This window comes from Zootoca vivipara, chromosome 4 (genome assembly GCF_965207765.1).
Source record: "Zootoca vivipara chromosome 4, rZooViv2.hap1.1, whole genome shotgun sequence".
In the NCBI taxonomy this organism is placed as follows: domain Eukaryota; kingdom Metazoa; phylum Chordata; class Lepidosauria; order Squamata; family Lacertidae; genus Zootoca; species Zootoca vivipara.
The window spans coordinates 30,794,862-30,813,192 of NC_142587.1; the positions used below are offsets into that span (position 1 = coordinate 30,794,862).

The following is an 18,331-nucleotide window of genomic DNA, read 5'->3' on the forward strand; positions in this document are numbered from 1 at the left end:
AAGAACCTTCGCAAACAGGAACACACACTTCCGGGTTTGCAGCATTAGGGAGCCAAAAGGTTGGACTCGCAAGGCGTTTGACTTCTGAGGTACAACTGTAGCAGGGACTGAGAGGGAACTCACTCAGAAAGGGAACTTACACTTGCAGCATGATACACTTGCATTTCTGAGTTTTAAAGTAAGATTTACATCAAACGAGTTTACCTTTCTGTGTCAGGGCCATTTTTGGCTATAATCATCTTTAGTTTTCCGAGTCCTCCTACTGGGGCTCTGTCTGTGCCTGTTGTAAACTGGAGGAATAGTCTTTTTTGCTCGTCTGTAAATGAATGGACTATTTCCCAAAATTCTCTGTTGAAGCAAAAATGAAAATAAATAAATATTCTGGGCAGAGCTAAACGTCTTGTGCTGCTTATACCTTGCCCTTAACCTTGGAAGTAGCAAATGCAACTGTACTGTATCAATATATTGTTTACGGGTGTTTTCAAATGCACAAATACATATATCTCAATCCATACATATATCTCAATCCAGGTAGGGGAATATAGTGCTTCTGAATGTATATTCCTAGCTGGCTGAAGAACTGCATTCACATTTCCTCAAAAGCCTACAGACTTCTACCCAGCTGCAACAGTCTCTTTTAGGGCTTTGGGTGGGGGTGAGGACAGTGGGTGGCAGTCTACCTTCTCATTTCCCACACTGCCTAAGTTACTTAACGCTCCCCCTTTCTCATTACTATCCTTAGCTGTTGAGAGCGCTAGCATGTGCACACTAGCACGCCATGCAAAATTTGAGAATGGGAAAACTGGTGGGTCCTCCACTGTTTTTGGCAAGTACAAAACTTTTCACAAATAGCCACGTTGATTACAGAACAGAAGCTGCTACTATATGCCCAGGCGAGGCTCTAGGAAAAGCTATTGGGGGGAGCCCAGGAAGTTCAAAGACCATTATTAGGCAAACAAGGATCTAATCCATGCAACACAGGGCCTGAAAGCTGGGAGGGGACAATAAATATTTTGGGGTGGGGAGCATCCCCTCCCCTTTGCTACTCTTGAAGTCATCCTTCTACATGCGATTTTTTGACCTATGTCCAAGACATCAGATCTTCTGGTTTAACCACAGAATGGACAAGAAAAAAAGATCTAGTATATTTTAAAACTGGAAGCCTTAAACATATATCTTTTTTTTGTTTTTTAAACTGTGCATTATCTGGTACATTTGCGTCGTAATTTAGCTATTCACACCACTTGCTAACAGGCAGACTTTTCTCCATTCACCCACAGAAAAACATAACCCTCCTACCTAATAATTAGAGAGTCTCTGGTATAGCCGCCATCATACTCTGTAGTTTCTTCTAGAGCTTGAAAGTCTAGATTCTATAAATACAAGAAATTGTATCACCACCTCAGACTTTAGATATTCAGCAGAGAGCAATTTATTGTCTTTTGCACATTTCAGGTGCCTTACCCTACTTCCGCAAATGAGCAATTCAATCTCTTCAGGTCTAAATAAATATTTTAGGGGAGATTCGTTGGTTACCATGTGGAATCCTCTCCGAAAGGCCTTAAACTGCTTCTCTACTGATTTGTTGAGAATGTAGTCAGAATACAGATTCACAAATTCCTGTTTAATAAATAGACAAACAATGCAAGGTTTCCTTAGTGGTCAAGTGCGAATCTTTGTTTCAACAGGTGAGAAATAGGAAGAACTGCTGCCCAAAATCAGAACAGACTTCCTCCCATTTAATAAACAGTGGTCTCAAAGCACATCAGTTTTCGTATGAGATTAGTTAACTTATATTTATATCATTCGGGCTGCTAATAATTTTGAGCTTTCCCCAAATAAATCCTATTTCTTTTCACTCCATCCACAAAATCAAGTGGTTTACAAAACAAGCCACAGAGAATGTTTCACATCATCATCTACGTCTAATAAAGGTATTTTAAAATCTAATAATAACAATAACAACAACAATTTATACCCCGCCTATCTTGCTGCATTTTCCCAGCAACTCTGGGCAGCTTCGAGCAGAATATAAAAGCGTAATAAAACATCAAAATGTTAAAAACTTCTCAATACAGGGCTGCCTTCAGATGTCTTCTAAAAATTGCATAGTTCTTTATCTCCTTGACATCTGATGGGAGGGTATTCCACAGGGAGGGCAATACCGCAAGAATTTCTCCCCAAATCACTTCTCAAAATAACATTTTATCAGAATCCCTTTCTCAGTGGTTCATCATATACTCCCTCTCTCCTTATCTTTTGCTGGCAGGCAGAGATGCTTTCATTCATATAGCCCTTTGGCCTTACAAGTTGACTTGTTATGGCAATTTTAAGTCTGCTGAAATTAGTTGAACTTGTGGCATTTTTTTTATAAGTTTCACTTAATTTATTTTCACGCTTTTGATTTATTTTGCTTTGTATTTTATGGCTGTTAGTCACCTTGAGCACTATTTGTTATCATACAAATTTAGCAAATGAGAAAATACAACTTTCTGACAGCCTCAGCAGAGATCATGCAAATGAGCTTAATTTATATAAACACAAACAAGGTGTGTTTCTATCTGTTCTCCTGGAATATTGATCAAGTAATCACTCCGCAACTGGTAGCATTGCCCATTCAAATTACCTTTCTGTTTTCATTTGTAATAGGGATTTTATCTCCATTTTCCTTTAAATCGTGCATCATTGGATTACCAAAGAGATCTGTATGAGATATCTGAAAGGTTATCATCATATCATCTTCCACGCTTCCCTCATACTGCAACAAGTCTCTTAAGCTTTGATAGAGAACCTAAAATGAAATGAGACATATTTTATAAGGCTTTAAAGCCCCAGCAACAGACCTGGTAATTATGCAGTATGCATGAACATTAGGGGTCAAACTGTATGTTTTTACTTACACCCATGTCAGTTTCCAGATTTAAATGAAAAGCAGCTATAGGATACTGTGAATCAGATCACAGCAACTGCGGAGGAAGAGAGAGCTCTTTAATCTTTTATTCAAAGGCTGTTTTTCCTATCAAAATCACTTTCATGTGCTGCTTTTCCACAGGCAGGGAAGAGATCCCCACATCCCGATAGGTGGAAAAGCAGCAAGGGGAGGACAATTTTGAATGGAAAAAGCCCTTTACAACTCCTTGTCTACTCTTCTGATCAAGGTTGCTGCCTCCCAGAGCTGCCTTTCATTTTTTTAAAAAATGGACACATTAAGATACTGTCTTAGGCAAGTGTGTGGTAACAACGGCTACAAGTGCAGTCTGATAAAGAGCGGGGGAAACGACGGGATGACACACACCTCCTTTTGCATTTGGAGAAGAAATCGTCCTATTTTTACCATCCATAATTTCCAATAGATTTTCAACTAAAGGAAACTTTGGAACAGATGCAAGTTTCTGTTTTGGAATGAAATAACACTGAGAACATCACTGGCATTGTTTGCTTTCACAACTACATTGTGAAGTTTCAGAAAGCTAGTTTTGAAACTGTTGTGATTGTCCATATAACTCAGCTGCAATATGACTTGCCGCCACCCTATACATTTAAGATCTCAGCTGCTTAGATAAGACAAACAGGTTAAGTGACCCAGTCGCCCTCCCTCCCTTCCACACACACACACACACACTCCCCTCTTATCCAGTACCGGCAAAGCACATTTGTGTTGACAGTACAGGGCTCTTGACACTGCACATTGTGCAGCCTTTTCCTTGAGCACCTGACATCATTTAACAGGTGACTAGAAGTGTTGCTAAATGCTGACTTTTCTAAAATGCCCATTAAGCAAACTTTCACAGGACTAAGAGCTGGTGTGGATATGTGTAGTGAAGCTGCAAACAGTGGGAGCTGTGAAGTCACCAGTTTAAACATTGCCTCTGTGATGAACTACTAAGCAAGCAACACTCTCAACTTTGGTTCCTATTATGCAATTTTGAGACAATGGCTACTGATGCTTCATGCAAGAGAACACTCAGAGAGTGTCACACTGCCAACAACAACAACAACTCAGAATGTAAGTACAGATTTCCAAACGTAATTATCAACTTACAGGGTGAGAGTCTGCCAGGTCACGGAAAGTTCCTTTTTTGCCCATTAGTTTCCTGTAGACAACCATTGGGAAATGGACGTCCAGAATACAGTTATTGTAAATGGCCAGACCCAGCACAATTCCAATCAGTGTAAACTGCCCCTCAGTTTCAAAAGACGATGGGTTAAACCAAAACAATTTTGTAGACTCGTCGTAAGTGAACATTCCTATAAAAAAGCATGTCAAAATTAATACTGATGAATTGAATAGTAAGACTTTTTTTAAAAGAAAAAATTGAAAGCTTAATTTTTATTATTACCGTTATTTAATAAATTTGTATACCACCCTTCAGTCGAAGATTGCAGGGCAGTTCACAACATAACAACATAAAAAACACATAAAATACATAATAAAATTAAGAACAACCAACCAATAATTTCCCCTCCCAGAACACATTTAAAAGGGCATTGGATGTCAATAAGTGAAAGGCCTGGTGGAAGAAGAACATTTTCACCTGGCGCCTAAAGATGTATAAACCCTAAGGGAGAGCATTCCACAAATGGGGAGCCATTGTAGAAAAGGCCTGTTTTCATGTTGTCACCTTCTGGGCCTCTTGTGGAGGAGGCACATGAAGAAATCCACCTGTTATTTAGTCGCAGCTTAGTTCAAAGCACCATCTGGACTTGATTCAAAAGTCCCCATGTATAATAAAGTTACCATAATATCCCAAAATCCACTGGAACAGTGTGTGTGTGTGTGTGTGTGTGTGTGTGTGTGTGTGTGTGAGAGAGAGAGAGAGAGAGAGAGAGAGAGAGAGAGAGAGAGAAATGCTTGAACATTTCATGACACACACACTACCTGCACAAGAAGAGCTAACATTTTAGGTTTAGGCAGCTAGCTACAGCTGGCTTCTGGTGGGCAGGTGAGCACTCAAAACCAAGGCACACTTTCATGTGAAAAAGGTGTACCATCCCCTAGAAGGGCTGTCACGTGATTTTGCTGACTTGTCACAAGATGGTGTCCGAGGTTGGGATACACAAGCTACAAGTAATAACAAAAACAAAACCTAGAAAGATGTGTTTTCATATGGCTCAGGAAAGAGTAGATAACTGTTAAGACGACGAGACACAAACCATCTTGCATATTAAATAAATACAAAGTTAATTACGTACCAATATCTGGGTTGAAGATTTCCTCTACAACTAGCTGGAAAAACTCTTTAGAAACTCCTCCTTCATCAACCCCTTGTTCTCCTTCAAATTCCACATACAATTGTTTTTTCAAATCTGCTGGGTTTTCCATGGCAATCATTTCTAACTATTGAATAAGAAACAAAACGTTCCTTTAGTACATCCTATTTCATAGGTCACCATGCTGTGGATATACTAAACAGCACCCCCCCCCCGCTGCTTCACCACAACATGCACAAGCAAAAACAAAAGCTGCTGATTTATCTTAGAAATATATTTTAACGGACGTAAGGAATAGCGAGACTCAGAAAACGAAGCAGTTTGTTACAAGTGATTCAGGGTAACGGTCACAATAAATACTTGCCACAGAAAATATTTATAGTCTGTTATACAGAACAGCAGGGGACATAATGAGGTTCACAGTGAGGGGGTGGCCAATGTGACCCACTTTGGGCTCATCCCATTGTGCTGTCTAAGGAAGAAAAAGGAGGGGATGAAGTTGACTGGGAAGGCCTGCAAGCACTGTGCACATGCCTGGAGAATGTTTTGGATGGCTCTGCTAGACCGGGATGGAGGAATATAACAACAACAACAACAACAATTTATTATTTCTACCCCGCCCATCTGGCTGGGTTTCCCAAGCCAATCGGGGTGGCTTCCAATGAAAGATTAAAAATACATTAAAACATCAGTCATTAAATACTTCCCTAAACAGGGAAAGGTAAGAAAAAGAGGAAACAGGGTTCCCAAAGTGCCCAAGGGTAGGAACCACACTGTTCTCCTTCTAGTTGCTGCTTCAGAATTTGACCTTTTGGCTCAGAGTTTGAGGGGATTACTGTCATCTCCAGCGACTGGTACCCTTCCCGCAGCAATAGCTGAGAATGACTTCTATTGTCTCAAAGCCTTGTACAAATCCTACAGAGAGCTCTCCTCTCCTCCCCAATTCTTTCTTTTAGGACGCACAACAGTTTTAACTTTTAGATTCAAACTTTAAAATAGCCCACAGGATCTTAGAGTACATCTTCCAAGTTCATATTCTGCATAAGCCTTAAAAGGAACCTTGAAGATAGACATGACAGTATCCACAAAGGATCAGAACCCACGATCTACAAAGTGGCTTGAATCCTTAGACAAGGAACTTCACAGAATAAATGCTTCTCATTCCCTCCACCCCAGCTACTTATCACAAAATCTTCTGGAGCCCTCCCACACATCCCTCTAGAGAGGCATTTTGGGTTGCATAAGTGTCCATAGGGGAAGAAAAATGTTTCTTCTGCAAGATTCCTTAAGATACCTTGATTTCTATCCTAGACTTGTAGAGTTGGAAGGGACCACGAGGGTCATCTAGTCCAAGACCCGGCAATGCAGGAATGTTTTGCCAACATGGGACTTGAACCCACAACCTGGAGATGAATAGTCTCATGCGCTACCGATGGTAAGTTAACCAGTACCGTATTTCCCCCCGTTTTTTCCCTAAAAGACTAGGTTTTTTTCCTAAAAAATAATGTCAAAAATTAGGGGGCGTCTTATACTCTGGGCCATCTTCCCCCATTTTCTTAAATCTGAGTTCCCCAAAATCTTATACATGGGGGCGTCTTATAGACGGAAAAATACAGTGAATATTTAAAATCCAATCCAGCTGTAAAAGGAAGGAGTAGACCAGGGAGCTTGCTGGTTTGTTAAGACAACTGCTGCTCCATGTGTCATTGATTAAGCTGAGCATTGTGTGCAGGTGAGAGTGAACAAACACTAAATGCTTCAGGTCAGAATTGGCACCTCTCTGTTGAGCACACACGAAGGCAACACACGAGGCTCAAGGTGGCTTCTTCATGTGGCACTAAACTATGGTTCAGCGCATGTGAGCAAAATTATGTAGCGTTGGGGCACATTTAATACAACTCATGCCCATATACTTGCATTTATCCCAGTTTCTTGAAATTTTTCTTCTGCACCAGTGGATTGGATATTTATATGTAGCCTTCAAAGTAGAAGACTTAAAATATCTATTTAAACAAGGCCTACCGAATCTGAACTGACACCGTCAACACTTCAATATGATTAAGAAAACTGGCAACTGGTTCCAACCCAAGTGAACCATGCTACTCCTTGCTACAGAAGATGGCAAAAAAGTCACCAGCTCGTCTAGCCAGGAGCAAGTTTTATTCCAAAGAACACCACCACCCACCCAACTGCAGACATAAAAACCACTAAGATTATCAAGAGGAAGTTCTCTCTCTATTGCACAACACTTTGTACTGCCCAGTTTCTCATTGCTAAGTTTTCTGAAGCCTTACAGGGGAAAGAACTGCAGAGAATGATCTTCTGACCCCCATGGGACGCAATTAATGCCATTACTGGGTTAACGCAAACTTTCTTGACTCCTCTAAGAAGGAAACGTAACACAGAGAATGTGTACCATCACTGAAATTGGGGCAACGTTTTACTTTTGTACCTCGGAAAGGTATCTCATTTAATCTAGCCACTTGGAACAAAATCATTAAATCACATACTAAGAATATGATTGGAGCAATTAAATATAAAAGGCGATAAAGAACTTTGCTTTACGAGTAGACATTTTTACTGACACAAGATATGCAAGAAGAGTTTTATGGAGTGAAGCTGTATGCAAATCAATCAGTTAGGCCTTGTTCTCACATCCCAGCAAACCACAGTTAATGGTTTATGGCAGGGGTTTTCAACCTTTTTGAGTCCTTGGCTCTCTTGACCAACCACATTCTTTCTGCAACACCCCTGGAGGCTCAGGAGCCCAGTTACTGCTTGCAGAGCTGGCAGCCTCTCACCTTTTTTCGAACACCCTACTGTGTGGAGTGTTCCCTCAGCCTCCTCTTCTCTCCTTCGGAGTCCTCCAGGCAGTTGCTGCAGCCGTCCCTGGTCTCTGAGCTGCCCCCTCCGTGCCCCAAAGAGAGGTGCCTCCCAGAGACACCATTCGCCTGGAGAGCTGCAAGAAAACAGCTGTGCGTGTCTTTGGGAGGCAGGGACTCAAGAAGGCATCAGACGGAGGGAGGGAAGGAAGGAAAAAGGGACAGAGGCCACTATTGCCCATGGCACCCCTGACCATCATTTAAGGCATCCCAGGGTGCCACAGCACAGTGGTAGAAAACCACTGGTTTATTGTGAACACACTGATCTTGGCCACTTTGCTTCTCTGCAGCTTATGCTGGGAGGAAACAAAACTGAACTACTGCCTAAGTGTTACATTTAAAGCAGGGATTGTAGTTTGTTTCACTCCCTGACCAGGATGTGTAGTCAAGGTTTGTTTTTGTCTTAATGTAGCTTGTTGGGAGCAAAACAGTCCATGCCTCCTGGTTTTGACATAATGCGAAGTCACGAATCCTGGTTTATATCCTCTGTGCGCCAGCAGATGAGAGTCATATTGTCCAGATATGCACATTCATATCAAACTATTACCTAGTTTCCAAAGACATGTGAATTGGGCTAATATATTCTATATCAGGGAGGAGGAACCTTCAGATCATAGGTCCGCAAGGCAATTTCCCCACCTGCCCCGCACCTTACATAATATGAAATCAGGTGAAGGGCAGGTAAGGTCACAGCTACACAAAAGCAACTGGGAGTCTTAGAATGCACCCCCAATTCTTCTTCTGCAAATAGGGCTTGCATCCAGAGGCTTTAAAATTTGGTACCAAATGCAAGCACTTGCGAACTCCCGATCAGAGCTCCTGAATGGAGCCAATCCCTGTTGAATGCAAGCCACACTTTCAGCAGGAGTCTTTGCAGCCTTGGCTTGAATGTAAGCCATGACTGCAAAGAAACACCTGGGAGAGCACTTAGAAGTGTCAAATTACTTGATATCTGGTGCTTAGTGGAGAACCGGGCAGTTCCCACTCCCTTGAGCTACAAGTTTTAGGCACTAGGTTGCCAAAGGCTGCTTTAATTGAACATCTGTTTTGAATCTAGAGCAAGGTTACTCTGTGATGGTTACAAAGCCTTGAAGAACGGAAGCAAATTAGTTATTTCTTAAATACAAATGAAACCAAATTTTCAAACAAATATTAGACCGAGTCTGACCATGAATGCACAAGAATTAAAAGTTTATAAGGGCACTTTGTCAGCATTCAGAGTAGGAAGGTAGTTGCCCAGTAATTAGGAAAGTTTATTGTTTCAGGATGCATCTTGGGTGTAGTAAGGGACATGATACATACTTGACAATTTAATGGTGGTACTCAGTCACAATGTAAATGTGTTGTACATAAAAAAGCCAATGCAATTCTGGGCTGCATCAATAGGAGTATAGCATCTAGATCAAGGGAAGTAATAGTACCACTATATTCTGCTCTGGTCAGACCTCACCTGGAGTACTGTGTCCAGTTCTGGGCACCACAGTTCAAGAAGGATACTGACAAACTGGAACGTGTCCAGAGGAGGGCAACCAAAATGGTCAAAGGCCTGGAAACAATGCCTTATGAGGAACGGCTTAGGGAGCTGGGTATGTTTAGCCTGGAGAAGGTTAAGGGGTGATATGATAGCCATGTTCAAATATATGAAAGGATGTCATATGGAGGAGGGAGAAAGATTGTTTTCTGCTGCTCCAGAGAAGCGGACACGGAGCAATGGATTCAAACTCCAAGAAAGAAGATTCCACCTAAACATTAGGAAGAACTTCCTGACAGTAAGAGCTGTTCGGCAGTGGAATTTGCTACCAAGGAGTGTGGTGGAGTCTCCTTCTTTGGAGGACTTTAAGCAGGCTTGACAGGCATATGTCAAGAATGCTTTGATGGTGTTTCCTGCTTGGCAGGGGGTTGGACTGGATGGCCCTTGTGGTCTCTTCCAACTCTAGGATTCTATGATTCTATGATAAAAAGGAAAGGATAACAAAAGGCAGCCAATGTCCAAGGCTGAGGAAAAATTTACTTGCAGAACAGGAATAGGATTTCTGATACTATAAATCCAACTGCACTGCTGAGCAAATGAAAAACAAAAGACATCTAGCTTAGAATAGAGCTGAGTCAAACTAGATAAACACACACGTTAAATATAGCAGCCTTAAACTAGGTTTTATAGAACACAATGTAACCAAGTGAATTATAGATTTGCAAGAGCTGAATGTGAGCTGTAATGCAGCTTTCTCCTGTAGCCACTGGATCAGGGCATGTGCACGCCCACCATTGTGGAACAGAATGCCGGAATCAAAACAAGTTGTGATCAAGGTTATCCTTTCAGCCACTGGCAATCATTTAGATGCTCAAAGCGCAATTGCAGGATTGTTGCCATGGCAAATACAAGTTTTACTGCAATTCCAAATTCTGCGACTGCCAGTAAAAACTCGGTTCTGGTGTGTGTGTGTGTGTGTAGGGATGCAGTGTGCATGTGTGTGGAGTGGCCACAACAAATGCAGGCATGGAGGATTGGCCAAGGATCAACACATCCCTTGGACAGAAAAAGGCTTGCCATTCCTGATGCACTTCCTACCAATACTTCTGGAATTCAACCACCAAAGAGGGATCAAATTATCCCACTCATAGGGGCATACGAGGGAGCCTTTTCACTCTTAATGAAATAGCACATGCAACAAATTTAAAATCTCAAACTTTCAGACCAGTGTAAAGCTACAGATTCGTGTTTCCCCCTCACACACATGAAAAATTATCTGAGATAAACAGCAGCTGGCTTCCTCAGCTTCACTCAGGATTTTCCTGACACCAAAATCTTCAAACCAACCCAAAGCTTTGCACTATTTTTGACTTGATCAAGTTAGCAGGTCTAAATACGGAGAGTGTTATCACTGCTGCATAAAATGTTAAAGTTTTTGATGATTGCTGGAAATGTTTTCTCCCGAGCCTTTTCAAATGAGTCTATTTCTGCAGTTTTGATTATTGATGGTTTTATGATTTAATACTGGTTTATTATCTATATCATGTTTTATATTCTATTTCTATGCAGCAAAAAATATATAACCTAGTTTAAATGAAGTCAAGTCAAATGAATGTAATTAGAAGGCAGTGGGTTGCATCCAGTGTGAGTGGAAGACCACTTGCACAATGCGACTTCCAAATCTTCCCTATAGGGTCTACCAGTGGGGGGGCTGAAGGAGAGAAGGGAGAAGGGGAAAGCTCTGTTTCACTAGTGGAGCAGGACCACTTGACACCACTCAATGTTAATGCAACTGAGTATTATTCTTACACGTTAGATGCTAGCATCAGCACCAGAATTGCAGTTAAACTCTTTAAGCTAAGTGACACAGGTCTTGGGAGAATTGATTCATGGCTCCTTCCCCTTATCAGGGACTGCTCATCTTTTCTATCACAAACTGAAGAACCTGCATTCTAGGAAAAAAGAACGAACCATATTTTCTATTCCTCTAACCCAGATATAGTCAACCTTTTTATACCTAACGCCCACTAATGCATCTTTCTTGATGGTAAAATTTCCTTACTGCCCACCAGTGCTTGATGGAAGGAGGATTCAGCTTGTGCTGTAGAATCCCCTACCACCCACCTAGAATCCTGAAATGCCCACTAGTGGGCGGTAAGGAACAGGTTGACCACCTCTGCTCTAACCAAACAAAAGGTCACTGCTGGAAAGCTACTGTGAAACTTTAGTAACCGACACAACGGAGATGCAAAGTTCAGGACAGTACTCCGTGAAGCTTTTGTTCCCCAGATGTTAGGTTGTTAACCCAAGACATGTGTTCAGAAAACCACAAATTTGCCAACACCTCTTGGTGCTATGTAGACCACTGGTTTGAAGACTAGCTTTATTAAGACTCAATTGGAAAATTTTAATGATTTGTTACAGCTTTGTGAAGGGCAGGTTGAACTTCAAACAGTTAAGATGAATCACAGAAAGCCTTGCGATGAAGGGGCTATGGGTTTATACCACCAGTTCTGTGGGGCAAATTGTTTCTTCTCTACAAGAAAGGAAATTCTGACTAAACATCAGGAAGAACTTTCTGACAGTTAATAGCTCTTCGGCAGTGGAACGGTCTCCCTTGGTCGTGGTCTCTCCTTCACTGGTGGTTTTTAAGCAGAGGTTGGATGTCCATCTGTCATGGATGCTTTAGCTGAGATTCCTGCATTGCAGGGGGTTGGATTGGATGGCCACCAGGGTCCCTTTCAATTTTGCTTGTGTCGTTTGAAATCAAACTGCACGGGTCAAGGCACAGTGCTTTGTAGGTGTTGATGCCTCTGCTTATCGCTAGTGCTTGTGAAGCCCTGTGTTACAGGGGCAAATGTGATTATCATCGGTGCTTGCACGGGATCATGGTTTTGCAAGCAGCACCAGCTAGCTGAACTGACAGTGCCTGAAAATTCCACTTTTGGCAGGGAGCTGAATCTTTTTACCTGCAACAGGGGTGTAGAAGGTAGGTGTGGCTTGGTCAAAATGGCTTCACAGGACAAAGAGGGAGGCTCACACGCTGGAGTACCTGACTGCTGCTTTATACCACAAACTGTTTCATGTGACGATTGCCCATGAATGTGGCCAGATTATGGGGACACTCTGAAACGGATAGTTAAACGAGTATTGCCAACCGATACACCCCATCAAATGCACCCCTGAAATAAAGCAGTGTAATTCCCCCCCCCACTGTCACAACATGCAATGTACCATTATCCATCAATGAACTTCCAAGAACCTCAAGTCTCTTTCTGAATGGTCATCTGAGGATAAAAGCCATAGTGTGCCAAATCAAAATATTCTAGGAACATTTGTGCAGAGATTAAAATTCTAACGTGACAGCCTTTTGGTTTTAGCAAAAGAAAAGCCATACACGTTTTACATAGGTTCAAATGTTTTTCCAAGAGTAATTCTGGGAATGATACGACACATACCTGTGTACATGGCAGGTTCCTCCTCCACACATCAGTCCCCCAAAGCAGCAGTAACCTCAACTAGTGCTTATAATACTTCAGACACCAGGAAACCTGAGTCGATAACATAGTAACAATCTGGCTTCTAGCTATTTTATTTTCAAACATGGGCAGTCAAACACCTTTTTACACCAATACGCCACTTACCCGGACAAGAGCATCATCTATGATGTGATCCCGTCTCACTTTGAGTCGCAAATACGGATTTAACTGCTGTCCTTGAACTAAACTGTAGAGTACGGTGATGCGCCGTTCACTGTACATACGGATTCTGTTGTCATAATACAATCCCAGGTTTTTCGTAACAGCATTCAATATAAAGGGGCACGTCATAAAGGAGAATTTGTTTTCTGTTTCTACCTTGAAGAAGGTGTAATCTTTGTCCATTTCTAGAACGTCATTCAGTGGCTCATTGATAAACTCTTCAAAGGGTATAAGTGGTTTTCGGCAATCTATAGTTTTTACACCAAGTTCCGTTTCCAGTGGGTCTACTCGGGGTCCTTTTTTATTTCTTCTCTCCTCGCCCAGCAGTTCCTGAAGCGTTAGCTCGCTGGATTCTGGGATTGGCTCTTCATCTTCCTCCTCATTGTGATCCGTGTCCACATCCCCTCCCACTACATTTGCATAGTAAACCATTTTTAAGCACTTTGAAGCAGCGACAATGGCATCGTCATCATTCACTAAGTTGCGACTGTTGAACTCATTGCTTATGACCTTGTAGGTTATAAGTTGCTGAAACGTTTCCATCATCCGTCGGATCTGGTCTGCGCTATACTTTGACCACAATCTGACCAGCTTCGCTTGAGCTGCTAAGGGTAGCTTACTCATTGCTTTGCAAAACAATGGCAGTGCCATTTCCAGATATTCAGGACTGTGAAGATTACCATTTTCCATTACAATAATAAACAAGTTGAGATAGTTAGGATCTCGAGAGTACACATTATGGTAAGTCAAGTCACATTCCACATTGGGCGACAAGTACACAAGTGCATTTAAAAAGGCAGATTCTATTTTTTCGTTAGAAAGCAATCTATTGTAGACCCGTCTGACTGCATCAATGTCTACAGACACTTCTTCTGGGCCTAATTTTTGTAGGTTGTTATCCCCCTGCGCGGCATCGCCTGTTCTGGATGATGATGATGATGGTGCAACCGAATCTTCTTCCATGGCAGAAGAACAGGCAGCTTTTTCCTTTTCATCTTCATCCTTATCTTCATCCTTTCCTTGAAGAGATTTCAGTTCTTCCTTAGTATGCTGCTTGGCTTTTCGAAAGCTCTGTACCAAAGCTTCAGCGCTAGAAAACACTCTCCCGATGACACGGATTAAAGGTGAATAGTCCTCTTTTTCTCTACATAGCTCAAGGATTTCATAGACTTTGTCTTCTGTTAAGAATGTCACATCTACAATGTTAAACACAAAGCAGAAAACCTCTGTTGAACTTAGGTTAAAAAAGCAGAAGGCATTAAGAGACCCACTATTTACCAACTTCAGCAGACATACAACAACTTTGGCACTTTATTATGACAAAAGAAGATTGAATTAGAAACTAGGGCTGTGTTCAGTGTTACGATAAACCATTCCCCTGGTCTCACAAACTCCCACTCTGCTCTGGCACAGCTGTTATGGGGGAGCTGCAAAGCTTTCACTTTTAATTTCAATTAACCAGGTTAACACGTCAGAATTCTAAATGGTGGTTCAACAAACCATGGTTTGTTGAAACAAGCCGCCTTATTGTATTTTATTTATTCAAATATTTATAGCCTGCCCTATACTGCTTGATCTCAGGTCAGTGTAATTCATTTAAAACAAGGATTCATCAAACAAAAATAACGTACGTAAAAAAACCAACAGCACTCATCTTAAAACACAAAATGGAACACAGTATAAAGCAACAGATATGCCCGACTGAATAATCGGTTCTTAATCAGGCAACAAAGCAAGGTGCCTGTTTCTGAAGGGAGGGTTTTCCATCACTGGGCACAGGCAAAGATATGACCCTCTTTCCCATCTCCACATAATGTATACAGCCTCTAAAACTGGGAGGCAAAGGAAAGCCTCACTGGCTACTTTAATGCATGGGCAGGTTGATGCTCCTTCAAGTGCCTAGGTCTCCACTTGTTTAAGACTTACCGCTAACACCTTGAAACTGGACCTGAAGCATATTGGCAGCCAGTGTTCAAGGTAATGCCTTACCTTTAAAGTCATCTCTTGGGCCTTGCATTTCCTTCTTGTTCATTTTTCTGTCAGTGCAGGAGTTGTTGTGGGCACCTTTGGAATTGTTTTCTAGGTAAGCTGAGCTTGTTCCTTTCTTGGAGGGATGAGGATCACAGAGTTTTGCATTAATCTTATAAAGCTCGAGGGCTTTAATGGCTGCTGCATTGTTATCCATACGGAGGAAAGTTGGACAGGAAGCACAAAATTCATTCGTGCAGGCTTCATTTCCACAGCCCTCAGTTAACTGATGGTAGTAGCGTTCTATTAGATGCTTTGCAGCTGCTCGCTTCCTGTACCAAACATCCAAACAGTAAGCACAAGGATTAGTATGGCTTTCATATACAAGCTCATTCAAATGGTTGGCAAAGCACAGATTAGTGAGGCTCTGAAGTAATCTCTCTCAATTTAACAGATATTGCACATCAAGAGATCCTGAAATGCAAAATGTAGCTGCTAAATAATAATAATAATAATAATAATAATAATAATAATAGGTCTGATGCACAGTATAGTTTGTAAAGGTGTAAACTAGTCTGCTGTTTCTTTAAAAAATGTAGATTATCAAAGTCTGGAGCAAGACCCTCCCCAAGCTCAGCATTTCAATGTGATTACTTTCAACTGGAAAGATTTAAGTAACAGAACTTTCAAAAGTAGCTAATTAGGACAGGGTTATGGTCAATACTTGTCATAGTTTGGTTCCAACAAATCATTCAGTTACAAGAATTACTAAGCTCCTCATATATATATACACACTCCTCCTCATTATATTGAAATCCACAATAATGTAGAAATTTAGTACAGTAAGTGTATGACTAGAACCTGGCTCCTCCAAATGATATGGACTATGAGTCTCATCATCTATCATTATTGGCCATGCTGCTGGGGCTTCCATGCCTCATATGCAAATATATCAGTCTGTGTTATAATTTCATGCTGCCATACTATACTAAAACAATTTTTTCCTAGTTGCCAGTTTTTAACAGGGATATTAAATGGTTAAGCCAAGTTCAAATCAAGGTTTAAGATCCTGGCTTGCTCTTAAGCTGGTGACCATAGTTTCCTGGTTTGGATGAAACAGGGAACAATGGTTAATTAGAGACTCAATGATGAGAACTGATGATTAAAGAACTCAATGATGAGTTTCCAATAGCTGGAATGCTATTAATGCTTCAGTTTCTCTTAATGCTTCAGTTTTGCTGGGTAGTACATGGAGCAAAAATGCTCAATATTTCTGCTAGTCTGAGCAAAAACTTGAAGTTACGTCTTAAATAAAATTGTTAAAATATTATTGGGATCATTCCAATTCACCATCAAAGTCAAGACTACAGGAGTTGTAAATCTCTTACATAGAACACGTCTGAATAAAATGATGTCTCAAAATATAGTGCCCACTAGGCTAAGAATATATAAGTGAACTCCAAAACAAAACTCTCCATTTTATTTGGAATTATTTTAATTCCAAATAAAACCTTCCAGAACTACCCCAAGCAGATCTTTATGATATGGACCTAATAACAAGATTTTGCATGCAAAAGACATTCCAAGGAGAGAATATAATTTGATATTAGCCATGCTGTTAACTATTTGCAGTTTAAAACAAATAAAAAACAACCTTTAAGTGTATGAATCCTCACAAAATTCCCCTTAGTTTCATAAAGTAATTTTTTTCTAGAGGATTTGTGGGTTTGTGTTCTAAGAAATACTAGCCTAAGCCCCTCTGTTTCAAATGATGGCTGCTATACAGATTTATTATAACAATTTCATACAAACAAGGAAATAAACTAAGCAAAATAGAATGTGTAATTACGTACTGATATTCTTGAGATGATTTATATCCCAAACATCTATTGCAACTGGAATACTCAGCACAACTATCATTGCAGCACAATTACATTATGGCTGTTTGCTTCTGAGTAGTTTTCACTGGGACAGTTACGATCTTGAAAATCCTAAAGGGCCTGGGACTAATTATCTGAAAGGCTACCCAATCTTGTTTGAATCTACCTATATACTGAGCTCTTCTACAGAGTGTTCTCATCATGAGAGCAGATGGTTAACTGTAGATAGGGCCTCTTCTACTGTGGCACGCAACTTTTGGAATATCACTCCATGGTATACCAATGACGTGCTGCGTTGTAACTTTTTAGGTGCCAGGCAAAACAATAATTTTGTCTCCAGCTTTTGGTGGCACATGACGGATACTTATTTTGTGGTTTTGTCTGTGGTTGCTGGGTCTGCTTCTTGGGGTTTTTTTTTAGTATCTTGCTTTAATCTAAAAGGAACAGACGCTACTCTATATTCTGGAAGAACCGTTTTCGGAAGACAGCAAAGGAAACAAATACGTTGTTAAATTTTATGGGAATGCACGCACTGGCAATTAAATACAATATATTATGGGCCTGACTATTCTTTTACTAGCATCAGTATTCTTAGGTTTGGCAAGTATTTTATTATCATTCTTCAAATGCATAAATTAGGAATTACTGAAATCTAACTAATCAACCAGTGTTAGAGTTAAGTGACACAATCATCATGAGTTTAGTTACATATTAATACTAAACCATGGTTTAGTGCTGTGTCAACGAGCCCAAAGCAAAGCCTTGGTCTCATATATATCTCATGCACTCAGGAGAATGACTTTGCCAGCACTTTCTTTCCATTTCCCCAGTCCTACCTTGTTGTTCTGTGAGAATCAGAGATTGTGGTTTAAACGAACTTTGTTCAGTTATAGAGCAAGCCAGCTTCAAATCATGGATTATGAAACTGGCTTGTCTAACTGATTGAAGTTATAATCCTGGATCTCTGGTTCATACACAAGCCAGAATTCGAAGCAACAAAGTAAACACTAGTGAAGTCCTTCTCCTAGCTGTGTGGGAGGAGAGAGGAGTATGCAAACTTGTAGCCTCACTTGGGCTCTTCCCTGCTTCTGTACATACATAACCATGGTTTAGTGTTACATGCAAACCAGCTTTGGTACTCCCTTTAGCTCTGAACGTCACAGTTAACAAAAAAGCAAAGTAAGGTTCTCAGACGAAGCTGGTTAAAAATGTCTGATA

At 40.9% G+C, this 18,331-nt stretch overlaps 1 protein-coding gene across 5 annotated transcripts in view; it reads right to left on the minus strand.

Moving 5' to 3' along the window:
* Positions 1 to 18,331, minus strand: part of UBE3A (ubiquitin protein ligase E3A) — a 35,735-nt gene that overhangs the window by 1,989 nt on the left and 15,415 nt on the right. For all 5 annotated transcript variants that reach the window (XM_035114766.3, XM_035114768.3, XM_035114765.3 and 2 more), the window contains 8 exons: positions 15,255 to 15,565; positions 13,209 to 14,461; positions 5,194 to 5,338; positions 4,043 to 4,248; positions 2,627 to 2,791; positions 1,465 to 1,620; positions 1,300 to 1,373; positions 205 to 348 (listed from right to left, as the gene is read on the minus strand). In XM_035114766.3, coding sequence (XP_034970657.1) covers positions 205 to 348; positions 1,300 to 1,373; positions 1,465 to 1,620; positions 2,627 to 2,791; positions 4,043 to 4,248; positions 5,194 to 5,338; positions 13,209 to 14,461; positions 15,255 to 15,565 — 2,454 coding nt within the window. The remainder of the gene's footprint in view (positions 1 to 204; positions 349 to 1,299; positions 1,374 to 1,464; positions 1,621 to 2,626; positions 2,792 to 4,042; positions 4,249 to 5,193; positions 5,339 to 13,208; positions 14,462 to 15,254; positions 15,566 to 18,331) is intronic.